The sequence below is a fragment of the Mustelus asterias genome, chromosome 17, assembly GCF_964213995.1.
Source record: "Mustelus asterias chromosome 17, sMusAst1.hap1.1, whole genome shotgun sequence".
Taxonomy (NCBI): domain Eukaryota; kingdom Metazoa; phylum Chordata; class Chondrichthyes; order Carcharhiniformes; family Triakidae; genus Mustelus; species Mustelus asterias.
In genome coordinates, this window is record NC_135817.1 from 22,704,873 (window position 1) to 22,725,507 (window position 20,635).

A 20,635-nucleotide genomic window follows, 5' to 3' on the forward strand; every position below is an offset into this window, starting at 1 on the left:
AGGCTACTCCAACGCAATACTCCGGACAGTTTAAGCGCAAACAACATGCCAGAGCAGAATTTTAAATCCAATTTTCTTTTTCAGTCAGTTTGGCCACGATTGTCAGCACTGCTCTACAGTCGGTACAACAGTAATGTCATAACCAAATGATATAGACATATCACTGTGCATGCAAACGGATCAAGTTCAGGAAATGAATCTGCTTCTCAGTATAGTAGGTCTCCGATTAAGCTTGGTTTGCTAAACAATTGTTATAATGTCACATAGAGTGGTGATGGTGTGCACATCGAAATCATGGGGTGGAATTTTCCTGTCCCGCCTGCCACGGGAATCACAGTGGGCGGGATACGGACATGCAAAGGTCCACATGCATCTTCAATAAGCAGAAGACAGAACCAGGATGTAAACACATCAAAGATCACTTAATTCTCCTGCTTGGTGGGAATGCTGTAGGAGATTTCAAGTTTAAGCCCTTAGTGGCGTAGCAGTTAAAGACACCAGGGTTATAGGACATTTGCACATCATTTGGCCTTTAAATAAGAAATCTTGGATGAGGGGGCTTTTCTTTCAAGAATGTATGCCTTCCCCGCTAAGAAGAAATATTGCACCAGAGAAAATATCTTCAAGGTATTGCATCCTCTTAGGTAATGCCCCAGGTCATACTATCATTGATAATTTGTCTGAAAATGTCAAGGTAAATTTTCTGCCACCCAACATGACTCCATTGCTGCAGTCATGGATGGGAAGCAATAGGAACATTCAAGGTTTGCTGCTCATGTCATACCTGCTCCCAGCTCATCAAGGCAACAGATGGTGAGAGGTGGTCAACAATTGTGGAATTTTGGCATCCAAAGTCCAAAGATGTGCGGGTTAGGTTGATTGGCCAGGTTAAAATTGCCCCTGAGATGCGTAGGTTAGAGGGATTAGCGGGTAAATATGTGGGGGTAGGGCCTGGGTGGGATTGTGGTCGGTGCGGACTCGATGGGCCGAATGGCCTCCTTCTGCACTGTAGGGTTTCTATGATTTCTATGATTTCTATGTCTACAACACCCTCAAGGGATGTGTCCCAAGCATGTAGCTTCCTCCATCAACTTGACAGGTTACAGTATAAACTTGACCACTAAGAGGCATGCATGCAGTTTGAAATAATTAGTTGCCTCAGTTTTCTTACTTAAACGTAGAGAAATTCCACAATAGAATGACCGATGTGGATGTGGCGAAATTATGTGCATTTGTGCACAGGCCTAACCATTATACCATTTCTAAATTTTCATCACTAATAACTAACTAAGTTAACAAATCTCATCCTTCTCAAGTACTTACCTGCTTTTGATGAGCAGAGTACATCTTTAGTGGTGTGGTATTCACCTGATATTTGTTTGGAATTAGCATTTGTGCTCAGATTTAAATCTGTAAAATAAATGCAAGCATTAGTACAAATTCTGCATCAGCTTGTTTGTCCCATTCTCCCTCGCCATCACGGCTGATTATTACTTGCTCATCCTCAATCAATGACCTGACAAATGTTCCGAGCTATTTTACAGACAATTATGATTCAAACAGACCAAGTTAGCTTCTGCTAATTCTTTTCTGGGTCCAATTGCTTATGCTGAGCTGTCTCCCAGTGTTAAACGGAGAGATAAACAAAACTTATTCAACTGCAGCAAATAATTCCCTGCAGTAACTTGGGCTATTAGATTAGCCTTGTCTAAAGATGTTCAAGAGTATTTGCTTGAGCATGTTGGCCAGTCCAGTTTCCCCCAGATGTGAAGGTTAGCTCGATTGACCATGCTACATTGCCCCTTAGCTGTCCCAAGATGTGCAAATTAGGGGGACTGGCAAGGTTAATGCGTGGGCTTACAGCGATAGGCCGCGGGGTGGGCCTGGGTAGGATGCTCTGTTGAAGAGTCGGTGTGGGCTCGAAGGGCCAAATGGCCTCCTTCTGCACTGCAGGGTTTCTACAATTCTATGAATCCTTCAATACTCTTGATTTGCTTGACGTAAGAATTGAGGTGCATATTCTTTTTCAGAAATTGAGCCAAAATTCCCTCAGATGCCTCAATAAATCTTAATAATGGAACCAGACAAGTTGGAATGTTCCCAGGTTTGAGACCAGATCTGTGCAGGTTAAGTGACCTCAACCAGGGCACCGAGAGGGGAAGAAAATCCGCCAAAATGCACTTGTCATATCCACTTTGATCAGGTGACCTGATAGCGCTCAGTGCTCAAGCTCACACACAAGGCAAGCTACCTGGGAGCATATAACACGCAGGGAAAGTATCCCAGCAAGGAGAGGGGAGGAAACTGACTGAAAAAGTAGGTGAAAAGAAAGATGAGAGAGTTTCCAATTGCTCAAGAAATTCAGTCAGTGAGTTGAGCCATCAGACTGAACCATAGAATCCCTACAGCACAGAAAGTGACCATTCGGCCCATCGAGTCTGCACCGCCCACAATCCCACCCAGGCCCCACCCCCATATCACTACATATTCACCCACTAATCCCTCTAACCTAAGCATCTCAGGACACTGAGGGTAATTTTTTAGCATGGCCGATCAACCTAACCCGCACATCTTTGGACTGTGGGAGGAAACCGGAGCACCCGGAGGAAACCCACGCAGACACGAGGAGGATGTGCAAACTCCACACAGACAGTGACCCAAGCCGGGAATCGAACCCAGGTCCCTGGAGCTGTGAAGCAGCAGTGCTAACCACTGGATTTTATGAACGTTGTGGTCTCTGACCACCAACTAAAATACTGGTGACTAGCCCACCCGTTATAGTGATGGTTGCCCCACAGCAATTTAAAGCTGGAAGCAGAGTTATATGCTTTAAGGGAAGACTTCCACCCCTGTCGGGCAGCACGGTGGCACAGTGGTTAGCACTGCTGCCTCACAGCACTCGGGAGCCGGGTTCAATTCCAGCCTCAGGTCACTGTCTGTGTGGAGGTTGCACATTCTCCGTGTCTGTGTGTGTTTCCTCCGGGTGCTCTGGTTTCTTCCCACAGTCCAAAGATGTGCGGGTTAGGTTGATTGGCCATGCTAAATTGACCCTAGTGTCAGGGGAATTAGCGTCGGTGCTGACTCAATGGACCGAACAGCCATCCTCTGCACTGTAAGATTCTATGATTCTATCTCTGAAGGAAGGTTTTAGTGTAAATTTGGATGGATGACCTTTGGGTCATGTTTTGGGTGTGGTGGTGGGGGTGGGGGGGTGGAGGGAGTTGTCTCCGATGGGCATATGGTCTTGTGAAGGGAGGTTCCCCAGCTTGTCTGACACCAAGTCACACAGCGAGAGTTTCAAAGCCGCTGGGCCTCCCCTTGTCATGGGTAAAATAGCAATGATGTGGAGATGCCAGCGTTGGACTGGGGTAAACACAGTAAGAGTTTTAACAACACCAGGTTAAAGTCCAATAGGTCTATTTGGTAGCAAATGCCATTAGCTTTCGGAGTGCTGCTCCTGGCTCCATCTGACGAAGGAGCAGCGCTCCGAAAGTTAATGGGTAAAATAATGACAGAGCAAGATGTGGCCTTTAAGGGACAATATAATTGGCTCAAAGAGGGTGGGCTGAATGATGCCTCCTCTACCATCACACCAGACAGGTTGGGGTGGGAAGACCATGTGCTCAATTTTACCAGCCTCTCCTAACCCCTCCTGTCCTCAATTCTTCCAGTGGGGGGGCATAAAGTCCAGTTCCGAGCCAAATTAGAAAGATTTTTTTTCTTTGTTCATGGGATGTGGGTGTCGTCAGCTGGGCCAGCACTTATTGCCATCCCTGAAGGCATTTAAGAGTCAACCACATTTCTGTGGATCTGGAGTCACATGTAGGCCAGACCAGATAAAGACAACAGATTTCCTTCCCTAAAGGACATTCGTGAACCAGATGGGTTTTTACAGCAATCAATAATGGTTTCATGTTCATCATTAGGCTCTTAATTCCAAATTTTATTTTGTATTTTGTTCAAATTTTACCATCTGCCATGGTGGGATTCGAACCCAGGTCCCCAAAGCATTACCCTGGTTCACTGGATTACTAGTCCAGTGACAAAACAGTACACCAGTGCCTTTGTTCCCTTGCTCTAAATCTTAGTAAATTTGTGCAATTGCTTTTTCATTCGGAAAAGAGAGGAGAAAGGTGCATGTATACCTCATTAGCCCAGTTCCAATGCATTGAATCCAGGTTAAAGTCGGGACTGGGGTTAATGTTAGATTTATTCCCATGTGTTTATCCACTATAAAAAGGTTTTTCTCCCCATTATATTTCAAATGTGGAGGGGAAATGGTGTGGAACTAAAGGTGCATGCGCCCATATTAACTTTGTGCTTTTGGTGGGGTGGCGATGGAAGAAAGACTTGACTTTTTAAATAGAAGAATCATAGAAAAATCATAGAAACCCTACAGTGCAGAAGGAGGCCATTCGGCCCATCGAGTCTGCACCGACCACAATCCCACCCAGGCCCTACCCCCACATATTTACCCGCTAATCCCTCTAACCTACGCATCTCAGGACTCTAAGGGGCAATTTTTAACCTGGCCAATCAACCTAACCCGCACATCTTTGGATTGTGGGAGGAAACCGGAGCACCCGGAGGAAACCCACGCAGACACGAGGAGAATGTGCAAACTCCACACAGACAGTGACCCGAGCCGGGAATCGAACCCGGGACCCTGGAGCTGTGAAGCAGCAGTGCTAACCACTGTGCTACCGTGCCGCCCAATGTAGTCCAATAAATCTTATTCACCTTCACAACTGAATTTTGCGTGACCGCTTCCAGCAGGAAGCTTTGACAATTAGGAGCATGGGTCAAGATAGCATGGGTAGAAGTTTACATACCCAGGTTGTGGGGATCCTGAATATTCAGACCAGCTGCACTGCTTGTTACAAATACAACGCAAATAAAAGGAAGTTAGACCCAAACAGAATCTCGACCTTTTGACCATTCTGCTCTTTCTTTTACATTCACTCAATATGTCATTTGGGACCCTGAACAGCACCAACAAAATACACAACACCTCCCTGAATTGTCACTTGTCTATTCTTCATAAATCACTTGTTAAGGGCGACATGGTAGCACAGTGGTTAGCATTGCTGCCTCACAGCTCCATGGATCTGGGTTCGATTCCCAGCTTGGATGACTGTCTGCATGGAGTTTGCATGTTCTCTCTGTGTCTACGTGGGTTTCCTTTGGGTGGCTCCGGTTTCCTCCCATAATCTAAAGATGTGCAGGTTAGGTTGATTAGCCATGCCAAATTGCCCCTTAGTGTCCATAAAGCATAGGTTAGAGGGATTAGCGGGGTATGTGGGATTACGGGGATAGAGCCTGGGTGGGATTGTTATCGGTGCAGACTCGATGGGCCAAATGGCCTCCTTCTGCACTGCAGGGTTTCTATGATTTTACCTTAACGGGGGTGGGGGGGGGGGGGGCTGTGTGTGTGTGTGTGTGTGTGTGTGTGTTGTGTGTGTGCATTTCTACAATAAAGAGAGAAACCAAAATAAATGACACTGTCCAAGTAGAGAGAGATGATTTGCAATGATTGTACCTGGTTTGTCACTGTAGGAGTGCTGTTCTGGCTGGAGGGTGCTTCCATGTAATTTAGTTGGCGTTGTTTCAGCTACGATACTCTCCTGTTCAGAAAAAATAATTGTAACATTCATTACTGTTTTGACAAAATTCTGCACTACTGAATCCTTTTGTCACAAAAAACCTACCAGAAATATACCCTCCAATTTTGAGCCAGAACTGGCAGTGTTTTCATGGTGCCTGTGGAGCAGGCTCGAAGGGCTGAATGGCGTACTTCTCCTGGTTTCTAGGTAAGGAAGTATTTGAAGCTAATTCTGTTACCATTTCACTTAATTTTCCCATTTTATTCAGAAATATGCAAAAATATAGCTCAAACCAGGCATCACAGGGTGGGATAGGCTTGGAGAATGAGGTAATCAAATTCATTAAACGAAAAATGCATAAACCGAATGCAACAAAAGAATGCACCTGCCATAAATCTCAAACATCTCAAAGCAACTCACATATAATGAACTATCTGAAATGTGATGGAACAGCAAGTTCACTTGTTTTTTTTTTTATGTGGTAATGGTCGAATACTGTGAAGGATCCCTGAAGAACCCTCTGCTCTTCTGAGCATGGTGGCAGTTTTCTTTAACACTTTGCTGGTTACAACACTATGGTTGTACACCTCATTGCATTTGGTGTCCCTGCCACTTTGGAGCATTCGCAGGCGAGTTCACCTCCCTCTTTTTCATAGCATAAAGCCCCAACAATCTGCTACTGGACTGTTTTGCAAATGCTGACCCTCATACTCATAGGAACATATGAATTAGGAGCAGAAGAAGATAAATTAAGCCCTTCAATCCTGGTCTGCCATTCAATCAGATCATGGCTGATCTCTCACTAGTTTCAAATCCAGCTCCCCACCTGTTCCCCATATCCCTTTTTTTAAAAATTAGAAATATATCTATCTCCTTTTTGAAACCATTTAGTGATTCAGACTCCAATATGCTATGGGGCAGCAAGTTCCACAGATTCACCACCCTCAGTGAGAAGCACTTCCTCCTCATCTCAGTTTTAAATCTACAGCCTCTCAACCTGTACCTATGACCTCTTGTTCTAGCTTGCCCCATTAGAGAGAACATTTGGTCTACATTTACTTCATCAATCCTTTTTAGTCTTTTATATACCTTGATCAGATCCCCTCTCATCCTTTTAAACTCCAGCAAGCACAAACCCAAACTACTTAATCTCTCCTCAGACGTCAACCCCTTCATCCTCAGAATCAATCTGGTGAATCTCCTCTTAACTGCCTCCAATGCCATCACATCCTTCCTCAAAAAAGATCAAAACTGGACACAATACTTCAGTTGTGGTCTCATCAACATCCAGACCAAAGAAACAAATTACGAGTAAGTAGAGTTTCAAGAAATAACTACGTACTTTTTAGACAAAAGAACAAAGAACAAAGAAAATTACAGTACAGGAACAGGCCCTTCGGCACTCCAAGCCTGCACTGACCATGCTGCCTGACTGAACTAAAACCCCTACCCTTCCGGGGACCATATCCTTCTATTCCCATCCTATTCACGTATTTGTGACAAAGGTGATTGATGAGGGTAGGGCAGTGGATGTTGTCTACATGGACTTCAGTAAGGCCTTTGACAAGGTCCCTTATGGCAGACTGGTGCAGAAGGTGAAGTCGCATGGGATCTGAGGTGAGCTGGCAAGGTGGATACAAAACTGGCTCGGTCAAAGAAGGTAGTAAGAGTTTTAACAACACCAGGTTAAAGTCCAACAGGTTTATTTGGACTTTAACCTGGTGTTGTTAAAACTCTTACTGTGTTTACCCCAGTCCAATGCCGGCATCTCCACATCATGACTACCATTGGTCAAAGAAGGCAGAGGGTAGCAGTGGAAGGGTGCGCTTCTGAATGGAGGGCTGTGACAAATGGTGTTCCTCAGGGATCAGTGCTGGGACCTTTGCTGTTTGTAATAATATAGATATATAAATGATTTGGAGGAAAATGTAACTGGATTGATTAGTAAGTTTGCGGACGACACAAAGGTTGGTGGATTTGCAGATAGCGATGAGGACCAGAGGATACAGCAGGATATAGATCAGTTGGAGACTTGGGCGGAGAGATGGCAGATGGAGTTTAATCCGGACAAATGTGAGGTAATGCATTTGGAAGGTCTAATACAGATAGGAAATATACAGTAAATGGCAGAACCCCTTAGGAGTATTGATAGGCAAAGGGATCTGGGTGTACAGGTACACAGGTCACTGAAAGTGGCAATGCAGGTGGAGAAGGTCGTCAAGAAGGCATACGGCATGCTTGCCTTCATCGACCGGGCTATTGAGTTTAAAAATTGGCAAGTCATGTTGACGCTTTATAGAACCTTAGTAAGGCCGCACTTGGAATATAGTGTTCAATTCTGGTTGCCACACTACCAGAAGGATGTGGAGGCTTTGGAGAAGGTACAGAAAAGATTTACCAGGATGTTGCCTGGTATGGAGGGCATTAGCTATGAGGAGAGGTTGGAGAAACTTGGTTTGTTCTCACTGGAGTGACGGAGGTTGAGGGGAGACCTGATAGAAGTCTACAAGATTATGAGGCATGGACAGAGTCGATAGGCAGAAGCTTTTTCCCAGGGTGGAAGAGTCAATTACTAGGGGGCATAGGTTTAAGATGCGAGGGGCACGTTTTAAAAGAGATGTACGAGGCAGATTTTTTTTTACACAGAGTGGTGGGTGCCTGGAACTCGTTGCCGGGGGAGGTAGTGGAAGTGGATACAGTAGTGACTTTTAAGGGGCGTCTTGACAAGTACATGAATGAGATTGGAATAGAGGGATATGGTCCCCGGAAGCGCAGGGGGTTTTAGTTAAGTCAGGCAGCATGGTTGGTGCAGGCTTGGAGGGCCGAAGGGCTGTTCCTGTGCTGTAATTTTCTTTGTTCTTTGTCAAGACGCCCCTTAAAAGTCACTACCATATCCACTTCCACTACCTCCCCCGGCAACGAGTTCCAGACACCCACCACTCTGTGTAAAAAATCTGCCTCGTACATCTCCTTTAAACCTCGCCCCTCGCACCTTAAACCTATGCTCCCTAGTAATTGACTCTTCCACCCTGGGAAAAAGCTTCTTACTATCCACTCTGTCCATGCCTCTCGTTATCTTGTAGACTTCTATTAGGTCGCCCCTCAACCTCCGTCATTCCAGTGAGAACAAACCAAGTTTCTCCAACCTCTTCTCATAGCTAATGCCCTCCATACCAGGCAACATCCTGGTAATCTTTTCTGTACCCTCTCCAAAGCCTCCACATCCTTCTGGTAGTGTAGTGACCAGAATTGAACACTACATTCCAAGTACAGCCTAAGGTTCTATAAAGCTGCAATATGACTTGCCAATTTTTAAGCTCAATATCCCGACTGATGAAGACAAGCATGCCGTATGCCTTCTTGTCTACCTTCTCCACCTGCACACCCAGATCCCTTTGCCTATCAATACTCTTAAGGGTTCTGCCATTTACTGTATATTTTCTCTCTTATTAGACCTACCAAAATGCCTCTCCTCACATTTGTCTGGATTAAACTCCACCTGACATCTCTCTGCCCAAGTCTTCAACCGATCTGTATCCTGTTGTATCCTCTGATATAGAACATAGACCATTACAGCACAGTACAGGCCCTTCGGCCCTCGATGTTGTGCCGACCTGTCAAACCAATCTAAAGCCCATCTAACCTACACTATTCCAATATCTATATCCTGCTGTATCCTCGGATGGTCTTCATCGCTATCCGCAAATCCACCAACCTTTGTGTCGTCCACAAATTTACTAATCAATCCAGTTACATTTTCCTCCAAAACATTTATATATATATTACAAACAGCAAAGGTCCCAGTACTGATCCCTGAGGAACACCACTTGTCACAGCCCTCCATTCAGAAATGCACCCTTCCACTGCTACCCTCTGTCTTCTTTCACCGAGCCAGTTTTGTATCCACCTTGCCAGCTCACCTCTGATCCCATGCGATTTCACCTTCTCCACCAGTCTGTCATGAGGGACCTTGTCAAAGGCCTTGCTGGAATCCGTGTAGACAACATCCACTGCCCTATCCTTATCAATCATTTTCGTCACTTCCTCGAAAAACTCGATCAAGTTAGTGAGACACGACCTCCCCTTCACAAAACCATGTTGCCTCTCACTAATACGCCCACTTATTCCCAAGTGGGAATAAATCCTGTCTCGAAGAATCCCCTCCAATAATTTCCCTACCACTGATGTAAGGCTCACCGGCCTGTAATTACCTGGATTATTCTTGCTACCCTTCTTAAACAAAGGAACAACATTGATCTCCGTAGCTTAACGTCTGTAGTTGGGAAAATGCTGGAATCCATCATTAAAGAAGAAATAGCAGGCCATCTGGATAAGAATGGTTCAATTAAGCAGACGGAGCATGGATTCATGAGGGGAAAGTCGTGCTTGACGAACTTGTTGGATTTTTATGAAGATGTGACTAGTGCGGTTGACGGAGGGGAACCGGTGGATGCGGTGTTTTTGGATTTCCAAAAGGCGTTTGATAAGGTGCCTCACAAAAGGTTGCTGAAGAAGATTGGGTCACACGGAGTTGGGGGTAAGGTGTTAGCGTGGATTGGGGATTGGCTGTCCGACAGGAAGCAGAGAGTCGGAATAAATGGGTGCTTTTCTGGTTGGCAGATGGTAACTAGTGGCGTGCCGCAGGGATCGGTACTGGGGCCTCAACTATTTACCATTTATATAGATGATCTGGAGGAGGGGACTGAGTGTAGGGTAACAAAGTTTGCAGACGCCACAAAGATAAGTGGAAAAGTGAATCGTGTGGAGGGCGTAGAAGGTCTGCAGAGAGATTTGGACAGGCTGAGTGAGTGGGCGAGGATCTGGCAAATGGAGTATAACGTTGACAAATGTGAGGTTATTCACTTTGGAGGAAATAATAGCAAATTGGATTATCTAAATGGAAAAAAATTACAACATGCTACTGTGCAAAGGGACCTGGGGGTCCTTGTGCATGAGACGCAAAAACCCAGTCTGCAGGTGCAACAGGTGATCAAGAAGGCAAATGGGATGTTGGCCTATATCGCAAGGGGGATAGAATATAAAAGCAGAGATGTCTTGCTGCATCTGTACAGGACATTGGTGAGGCCGCAGCTGGAATACTGTGTGCAGTATTGGTCCCCTTATTTGCGGAAGGATATATTGGCCTTGGAGGAAGTGCAGAGAAGGTTCACCAGGTTGATACCAGAGATGAGGGGTGTTGATTATGAGGAGAGACTGAGCAGATTGGGTTTGTACTCGTTGGAATTTAGAAGGCTGAGGGGGGATCTTATAGAGACCTATAAGATAATGAAGGGGCTGGATAGGGTAGAGGTGGAGAGATTCTTTCCACTTAGAAAGGAAGCTAGAACTAGAGGGCACAGCCTCAAAATAAAGGGGGGTCAGGTTAGGACAGAGTTGAGGAGGAACTTCTTCTCTCGAGAGGGTGGTGAATCTCTGGAATTCTCTGCCCACTGAAGTGGTGGATGCTACCTCGTTGAATATGTTTAAATCACGGATAGATGGATTCCTGATCGGTAAGGGAATTAGGGGTTATAGGGATCAGGCGGGTAAGTGGAACTGATCCACTTCAGATCAGCCATGATCTTATTGAATGGCGGGGCAGGCTTGAGGGGCTAGATGGCCTACTCCTGCTCCTATTTCTTATGTTCTTATGACAGCTCATTAAGCTGAAAGGTCGTGAAGAACTCTGCTGATGTTACCTTTGCGAGTGTCTCAAAACCCTGACGGATAACTTGAAACACTTGTTCTTAGTGTAGCATATTTGTTTGGAATAATGTGAGGAACCATGTACTTGTCTGTTATTTTGTTTTCATCTCAAGTTCACGTCATTAACTTCCCAAATTCCTAACAAGGGAATTGCTCAGCTGGGCCGGAATATTTCCAAACAAAATCCTCAATTTGTGTGAAAACGGGAGTAACTCCTGCTTGTTTTGATAGTAAAAGTTTTTATAAATATATAAAAAGGAATAGAGTGGCTAGAGTGAATGTTGGACCCTTGGAGGACGAGAGGGGGGGAGTTAATAGTGGGAAATGAGGATATGGCTGAGTCTTTAAATAAGTTTTGTGTGTCGGTCTTCACGGTGGAGGACACAAATAGTTTGCCAAATATTAACGATAGAGGGTTGGCAGCAGGAGAAATACTTAATACAATTAATGTTACCAGAGAGGCAGTGCTGGGTAGACTAATGGGACTGAAGGTGGACAAGTCCCCGGGTCCGGATGGAATGCATCCCAGGGTATTGAAAGAAATGTCAGAGGTAATAGTGGATGCGTTAGTGATTATTTATCAAAACTCGTTGCATTCTGGGGTAGTGCCGGTTGATTGGAAAACGGCTAATGTTACGCCGCTGTTTAAAAAAGGAAGGAGACAAAAGGCGGGTAACTATAGGCCGGTCAGCTTAACGTCTGTAGTAGGGAAAATGCTGGAATCCATTATTAAAGAGGAGATAGCAGGGCATCTGGATAGAAATGGTTCGATCAATCAGACGCAGCATGGATTCATGAGGGGAAAGTCGTGCTTGACGAACATGTTGGATTTTTATGAAGATGTGACTAGGGCGGTTGATGGAGGAGAACCGGTGGATGCGGTGTTTTTGGATTTCCAAAAGGCGTTTGATAAGGTGCCCCATAAAAGGCTGCTGAAGAAGATTAGGGCACACGGAGTTGGGGGTAGTGTGTTAAAGTGGATTGGGGACGGAGTATCCGACAGGAAGCAAAGAGTCGGAATAAATGGGTGTTTTTCCGGTTGGAGGAAGGTAACTAGTGGCGTGCCGCAGGGATCGGTACTTGGGCCGCAACTATTTACCATTTATATAGATGATCTGGAGGAGGGGACGGAGTGTAGGGTAACGAAGTTTGCAGACGACACAAAGATAAGTGGAAAAGTGAATCGTGTGGAGGACGGAGAAGATCTGCAGAGAGATTTGGACAGACTGAGTGAGTGGGCGAGGATATGGCAAATGGAGTATAACGTTGGTAAATGCGAGGTTATACACTTGAGGAAATAATAACAAATGGGATTACTATCTCAATGGAAACAAATTAAAACATGCTACCGTGCAAAGGGACCTGGGGGTCCTTGTGCATGAGACGCAAAAGCCCAGTCTGCAGGTACAACAGGTGATCAAGAAGGCAAATGGGATGTTGGCCTATATTGCGAGGGGGATAGAATATAAAAGCAGGGATGTCTTGATGCACCTGTACAGGGCATTGGTGAGGCCGCAGCTGGAATACTGTGTGCAGTATTGGTCCCCTTATATGAGGAAGGATATATTGGCATTGGAGGGAGTGCAGAGAAGGTTCACCAGGTTGATACCGGAGATGAGGGGTTTGGATTATGAGGAGAGGCTGAGGAGATTGGGTTTGTACTCGTTGGAGTTTAGAAGGATGAGGGGGGATCTCATGGAGACTTATAAGATAATGCGGGGGCTGGATAGGGTGGAGGCGGAGAGATTCTTTCCACTTAGTAAGGAAGTTAAAACTAGAGGACACAGCCTCAAAATAAAGGGGGGTCGGTTTAAGACAGAGTTGAGGAGGAACTTCTTCTCCCAGAGGGTGGTGAATCTCTGGAATTCTCTGCCCACTGAGGTGGTGGAGGCTACCTCGCTGAATATGTTTAAAGCGCGGATGGATGGATTCCTGATCGGTAAGGGAATTAAGGGTTATGGGGATCAGGCGGGTAAGTGGTACTGATCCACGTCAGATCAGCCATGATCTTATTGAATGGCGGGGCAGGCTCGAGGGGCTAGATGGCCTACTCCTGCTCCTATTTCTTATGTTCTTATGTTCTTATGTTTTTTTAGCAGGAATTTCAGATTGAATCTCCCGCACTCTGTGCATCACAAAGTACCCAAGCATGATTCCCTCTGAAAATCAGGGGGCAGAGCCTATTCCTGCCTGAGGGGCCGGCAGCATAGTGCTGAGTGGGCCACTGCGCATGCACCGATCTGTCAGCGCGGAGATCAGCCCAGTGGCCCCGCACTGCCAGCCTCGATTGCTGGCCAGCCAGATCGCTGGCCAGCCCCGCAACCCCCTTATCACTGCCCCTCCAACCCCCACACTTCCCCCAACGATCGCTGGCCTCCCAGAACTCTCCGAGCCAATCCCCATGTCCCCACTCCCTTGCCAGCCCCGATCTCCCCGACCCTCATACCCGGCTAGCCCCAATCTCCTGATCCCCCTCCCCGTGCAGCCCCGACCACCCGGCAGCCCTGACCCCCCACCACCCTGATAGCCAGTCCCTCTGCTACTGATCCACCGATCCCAAATGCAGTGTGGCAGCAGGTCCCCCCCACCCCCACCGATTGCCCCCAATAGGCCCTTCCCCCTCTGGCTCTACTCCCTTGGCACAGCCCAATGCCCAGTGGGCAGTGCCAAGGTGCCCCTTGGGTATTGCCAGTTTGTCCCTTGGACAGTGTCAGGGGGCCAGGCTGGCACTGTCCAAGGACACCTCCCCTTACCCCTGACCTCCTCAGGGGCCTCCATGGCCTCTCTTCACTCCAGTGGGGTTGGACCTCCTGTTCCCCATTGCTGTTCTGATAGGGTGCCCTTTAAAGATGGTGCCCTGTTCTTAGTGCAGCCGGACTTTGTCAATGTGTTTAAGCCTCCCCGCCCTCCCTTCCCATGACGGTGTGAAACACGCCCCCTTGGTTTTTTTTTGGCAAAGTGTTGTAAAATCTGGAGAGAAACAAGCTGATTTTCTCGCCGGAGACAACATTGCCATGTTTTGGTAAAATTTCATCCTTGGCTTGTATACATTCTACTGCTGTCAAAAGCGCAAAAACTGAGTTTCAGTACAATTTGAAAAGAGCAATTACTCATTATGCTGCAGTAATGCTTTGGATGGCAGTGAAAGAAATGTGTGTGTGAAGGCTTTGGACAATTATACTGCCTGTGTGTTTTGGTTAAGGTGAGGTTGAAGATTGCTCTCTCCCAACTCCTCTCTCTCCAACCAGAAGTCCACACAATTATACACTGCATTGTCTAACACACCGTAATTCAGATGGCCATGTCAACCTGAGGCCTTTGATCCATCACTCACCAGCTCTGGTACCCTTCAACAATAATATTTGTAAAGACAATGCTAGTTTTCATCCCAAAGTGATTACAAAGAAACATTCCTGGACTTAAAATTGCAAACACTTTCAAACTAATTTCTTTCCTTCAGAATCTGACAACTTCTTGCTGAGTAACATTCCAATGCATGCCTCTGGCAGAACAGCCAACGCCATCGTTCATCTGGACAGCAACTGCCAGCGGCATATTCCACACTGAAGCACTTGAGAAAAGTCCGATTGTCAGTGAAACTGTATACACACACGCATGTGCACACACACACAGTGAAGCTCTGGCCAAACCAAACCAAACCAAACCAAACCAATGACAGAAGTCAATGGTAGGGGCACCTGTCTTGGCCCCAAATAGAGCCCTACAGTTCAGAAGGAAGCCATTCGGCCCATCAAGTCTACAGCGACCACAATCTCACCCAGACCCTATCCCCATAACCCCATGCATTTACCCTAGCTAGTCCCCCTGACACTAGGGGCAATTTAGCATGGCCAATCCACCTAACCCGCACATCTTTGGACTGTGGGAGGAAACCGGAGCACCCGGATGAAACATACGCAGACACAGGGAGAACGTGCATACTCTGCACAGACAGTGACCCGAGGCTGGGAATTGAACCCGGGTCCCTGGCGCTGTGAGGCAGCAGTGCTAACCACTGTGCCGCCCACCAACCAGTTCAGCAGATAGCAGCTAGGCATCAAGCCGGAAGCCCTTGGGCCTATATTGTTCACCGAGCCATTGGGGAGTGCTCTGCATGTGATCTTAAGCTTGCGGTTCAATTCTTGAATCAGCCAGGTCAAATTTAGTGTAAAAACTGTTCAGCGCCTTTGAGCTGAAACGAACTGTTTTCACAGTTCCCCACTGTTTAAGAAAGAGCACAGACAAGAGAAAGGGTCAAGGAGCAAGTTGTTCCACTTTTCAGCTTCCACTTTCATGTATATCTTGTTCAAGCATGCCGCAGACCAAAGCTGTTGGACAGAGACATTTAGCAGGGGGAGAAATGAAATGAAAACACTTGTCAGGACAGCAGAGCATTACTGTGTTTGTACAATTACCACAAAAGTGATGGATTGTCATGCTCTCTTCGCAGTTAAATGATCTTGGATCTTAGATTAAACCTTCAGAAGCACAGCCAAGAAACAATGCCACTTTTGTTCAAGAAGCCAAACTTTAAACAAGAAAAAGCTGTAGTGAAGTTAATTTTTCCAAACCTGAAACACAACCCAGTGTCTAAAGTCATATAGATGTGTATGCCTACCTGCAGACAGGGGTCTCAATTAGGAAATCTAAAGGACAATTGAAGTAGCGATTTTAATTTTGATTTGATTTATTGTCACATGTATTAGTATACAGTGAAAAGTATTGTTTCTTGTGCGCTATACAGACAAAGCATACCATTCATACAGAAGGAAAGGAGAGGGTGCAGAATATAGTGTTAGTCATGGCTCGGGTGTAGAGAAAGATCAACTTAATATAAGGTAGGTAGGTTGATTGGACAGCAAACAGAGCAAATAGCACTATTCAATCAGATGTTAGGATGTCAAAGTATATCAGTCTGCTTACAAGGCAACGACAGGGAATAGAACATCATACTGCAACCCCACTCAAAAATTGGTACCTCTGAAACTACACCCTTCAAAATATCGTTGTTTGAAGTTTATTTATTAGTGTCACAAGTAGGCTTACATTAACACCACAATGAAGTTACTGTGAAAATCCCCTAGTCGCCACACCCCGGCACCTGTTCGGGCACACGGAGGGAGAAATTAGCATGGCCAATGCATCTAACCAGCACATCCTTCGGACTGTGGGAGGAAAGCGGAGCACCCGGAGGAAACCCATGAAGACACGGTGAGAATGTGTCATGCCGCCCATTGATCTAAATCTTGAAATCTTAGCACATATTGGTGTAGGAGAGCTCCCAATGTCAGCAATATTTGGATCATTTTTTTCTTTATTCCCTGTAGAAAGTATGTTTGGTGAATGGCTTGGTATAATCTTTAGATATAACTGGGCATAATTAAGGATTTTGGTTTTAAAAGAAAATGCTGCAGTAAAGCACCCAGATTGAGAATTCCTCAACTTTTCTTTAAAGTAACTGATACCAGGACAAAGAAAACAAAATAACTCGGACATAAAATTCTATTCTTTGAGAAACTTCAGATTCCTGTATGTTTAGATGTTCATTAGGTAGATTGTGCAGAACTCAGTGCGCAATTTAACTGAACAAGCATTTAGCCCACAGGCTAGTGTGCAGGGGAGGCAGTAGCGTAATGGCATTGTCGCTGGACTAGTAATTCGGAGACGCAGGGTAACGCTCTGGGGACCCAGGTTCGAATCTCACCACGGCAGATGGTGAAATTTGAATTTAATAAAAGTCTAGAATTAAAAGTTAATGATGACCATAAAACCATTGTCGATCCAATTAGTGATGGTTCACTAATGTCCTTTCGGGAAGAAAATCTGCTGTCCTTACCTGATCTGGCCTACATGTGACTCCAGACCCACAGCAATGTGGTTGACTCTTAAATACGCTCAGGGATGGGTACAGCCAATGACACCTACATGTCATGAATGAATAATAAATTTTTAAAAATGGCTTGTAGTCTGGGGCTGGATGCTTGAGCCTCCTTGACAGACGCCCACCGGAGCTGGAAGCAGCACGTGATTAAAGTTTACTTTTATCTCAAGTATTTAGTTCAATTTAATTGCAAAGAACGTCACTGGTAAAAAAAACTCTGGTTTTTAAATTGTGTCGTACTACTAATCCATCCTTAATAAGGACAGCAGCAAACAGAATGCGTGGCTCAAGAATCACGCTGAAGCAATGCCCAACAATGGTGCTACCTTCAAGTCAGGCATTTTTAAAAGGAAAAAAAAGAGGCTGAAATCAGTACGCTGAGCGGACTGCTGCACATGCGCTGATCTGTCAGTGCCGAGATCGGCACATGCGCAGTGGCCCCGCACTGCTGGCCTCCCGATTACTGGCCAGCTCAATCGCTGGCTAGCCCCGCGACCCCCACAACGCTGGCTCTCCGCCCACCCACAGCCCAATTGCTGACCCCTCAACCGTTCCTGGGCCTAGCCTCGACCACCCCCCACCTTTCCCGACCCGTCGTGATCTCCAGCCCCCCACCCCCCAGACAGTAACCCCCCCATCCACAGTCCCGACCCCCGCCCCCCCGCAGTGCCGACCCCCCCCTCCCCCATCACCGGCCTCCCTCCTTCACCCACTGATCCCATCTGCAGAGCGGCAGCAGGACCCCCCCCCCCCCCACCTCCACCGATTGCCCCCCAGGGCCTGCCCTGAGGCCCCCACCTCTTTGGCACTGGCCAATGCCCGATGGGCAGTGCCAATGTGCCCCTGGGCATTGGCACTTTGCCCCTTGGGCAGTGCCAGGGGCCCAGACTGGCATTGCCAGGGTGCCAATGCCCAGGGGGCAACCCACCCCCCCCACCCCACCCCCCACCACCTGACCCCCTAGGACTACCCCACTTCACTCGAGCTGGGTCGGGCTGCCAGCTCCCCGACAGTGGGGAGCTAGTGTAATCCCCGCTGGAGTGAAACACTCTGGCGGGGTGGGAGACGCTAGCGGGCCTGGAGACTTCAGTCCGGGGCCTGCTAAAAATATTCAAATAATATTAAAGTGACCATTTAAACTGTGCGTCTCCCCACCAATTTCCAGCACGGAGCGGACGCCGCTGGAAATCCGGTGCTGGGAGACGCAAGCGGGGCATGAACGCTGACGCAAACCCCGCGAATCGGCCGACATGGGATTCTCCCGGCCTGCTGCGCTCAGATGGGAGAATCATGGTCTAGATAAGCACGAGGAAGGACTAGAACAAATATTGATAGTAGGTGAAGAATTCTTTAAGGATGCTGGTGTGGAACATAGACACAGGCATAGACTGGTTAGGCCTGTTTCAGCGCTTTTATATAAATATATGTCATACAGATGCTTGTTTGGTGGTTGAAATTTATTTGGTCGAGTAAAAGTCTACTGCATTCGTGGCTTTCGTGCCCTATGAAAACAACTACCTCAAATGGTACAAGTTGCCTCAATGACACCCTCCCAGAGATTGTAAAGCTACATGACAGGCTGCCTTATGAAGTGATACTCAGGATGGGAGTGTCTGGGCGAGTAAATACAGGTACAGAGCTCAGTAATGTTTAACACGCGAGGAATAATTTCATGACTTCATAAAAGTGGTCATTTTGTCCCCAAAATCTTATGGAATCATTGGAACCCTGCAAAACTTTTCCATCAGCCATTTTTGCGAATACAAGGGGAATAACGGCTGAAAAGAAAATGACGGTAAGAAATAAGGTGGAAATAAAAGTCTTGCAATGCAAAAAATTTGCCCTAAAGTGCAAAAATGAAACATAGAAGCATCAAATTAGAAGCAGGAGTAGGCCATTTGGCTCTTCGAGCTTGCTCCGCCATTCATCTTGATCATGGCTGATCATCAAATTCAATATCCTGATCCTCCCCTTCCCCCCATATCCCTTGAGCCCCAAGAGCTATATCCAATTTCTTCATGAAATCAGACAACATTTTGGCCTCACCTACATTCTGTGGTAGTGAATTCCACATATTCACCACCCTCTGGGTGAAGAAATTTCTCCTCACCTCAGTTCTAAAAGGTTTAACCCTTATCCTCAAACTATGACCTCTAGTCCTAGACTCCTCCACCTTTGGGAACATTTTTTCTGAATCTACCCTAACTCTGCTAGAATTTTATAAGTTTCTATGAGATCCCCTCTCACTCTTCTAAACTCCAGTGAATATAATCCTAACCGACTTAGTCTCTCCTCATATGACAGACCTGCCATCCCAGAAATCAGCCTGGTAAACCTTCGCTGTACTCCCTCTATAGCAAGGATTAATACATCTGTAAAATACAGAAAGAGTAAAATTAACCAAAAACAAAGTATGTTTCAATGTAAAGTGACATTTTTAAAGAAATGTACGTGTACAGATTGGACCATGTATGCAACACGGTTGCTGTTAAATGAGAAGCTTTCTTCTGACAGTTCTACTTAAGATGCAGCACGGGAATCATGGAGATAATTTGCCAATCGATAATGAGGCACAGTCATCACATTGCAGTCATTCTGCTGCACAATGCAGTCCGCCAGCCATTAGGTATAATAACTCAACTGCCAGATTCCAATGAGTCCCTGCAAAACCTCAACTGTAGCATGGCAGAGATATTGAAGGCAAAAAGGCAACACACCAACTATCTGCAGCCAAAATAGTTCCCACTTTTCTCTAAACCAGGCTCTGGAGGTCAACAACAGAAGTTCTTCCCAATCTCTACCAGTGGATTGCACGGCTCCCGTTGTTTTACACCATTTTCTGTAAATCTGCTTTGACTAATTGCCTTCATTTTGTCTAGACAAGAACTTCCTTGTAACTCAAGACTAATGTGCTTACAATATGTCATTTTTCTGATTGTAAATCAGTCGCATCATTTCTCTATTTTGTCAGTTCAAGGAGCCTTTCATTTGTTTTGGTTCTTTCCAGCTAATTCATTACAGATGTCTGAAGCACCATTGTTCAGATGCACCCTGTTTTTATATGCTATCCAACCCAACTCTTATTTCAGTTGGACTATAACCTGGTGTCGTATGACGTCTCATCTTGTCAATGCCAGTCCAACACCAGCATCTCCACATTCAGTATTTAAGATGCAGCTTTCACATCTGTACAAAACTGTTAATATTCAAGCACTCTGCTTTGTTTCAATAATAACTTACCTTTATATTGTGCCTTTATTGTACTGAACATTCCAAGGTGTTTCACAAGCGTATAGTCAAAAAATTTGATACCAAATCACATGAGGTCAGGTGACCAAAAGCTTAGGATTTTCAACACCGAGACAGGTAACTCAAGTCCCAAATTGGTAGAACTATCTCAGTTTAAAGGACCCCATTAGACTCAATTTTTGCTCTTGGAGGTAGG

At 46.0% G+C, this 20,635-nt stretch overlaps 1 protein-coding gene across 1 annotated transcript in view; it reads right to left on the bottom strand.

Moving 5' to 3' along the window:
* Positions 1-20,635, bottom strand: part of reps2 (RALBP1 associated Eps domain containing 2) — a 204,445-nt gene that overhangs the window by 55,139 nt on the left and 128,671 nt on the right. Inside the window, exons 10-11 of the mRNA XM_078232385.1 lie at positions 5,540-5,624; positions 1,324-1,410 (exon numbers count right to left, since the gene is read on the bottom strand). Coding sequence (XP_078088511.1) covers positions 1,324-1,410; positions 5,540-5,624 — 172 coding nt within the window. The remainder of the gene's footprint in view (positions 1-1,323; positions 1,411-5,539; positions 5,625-20,635) is intronic.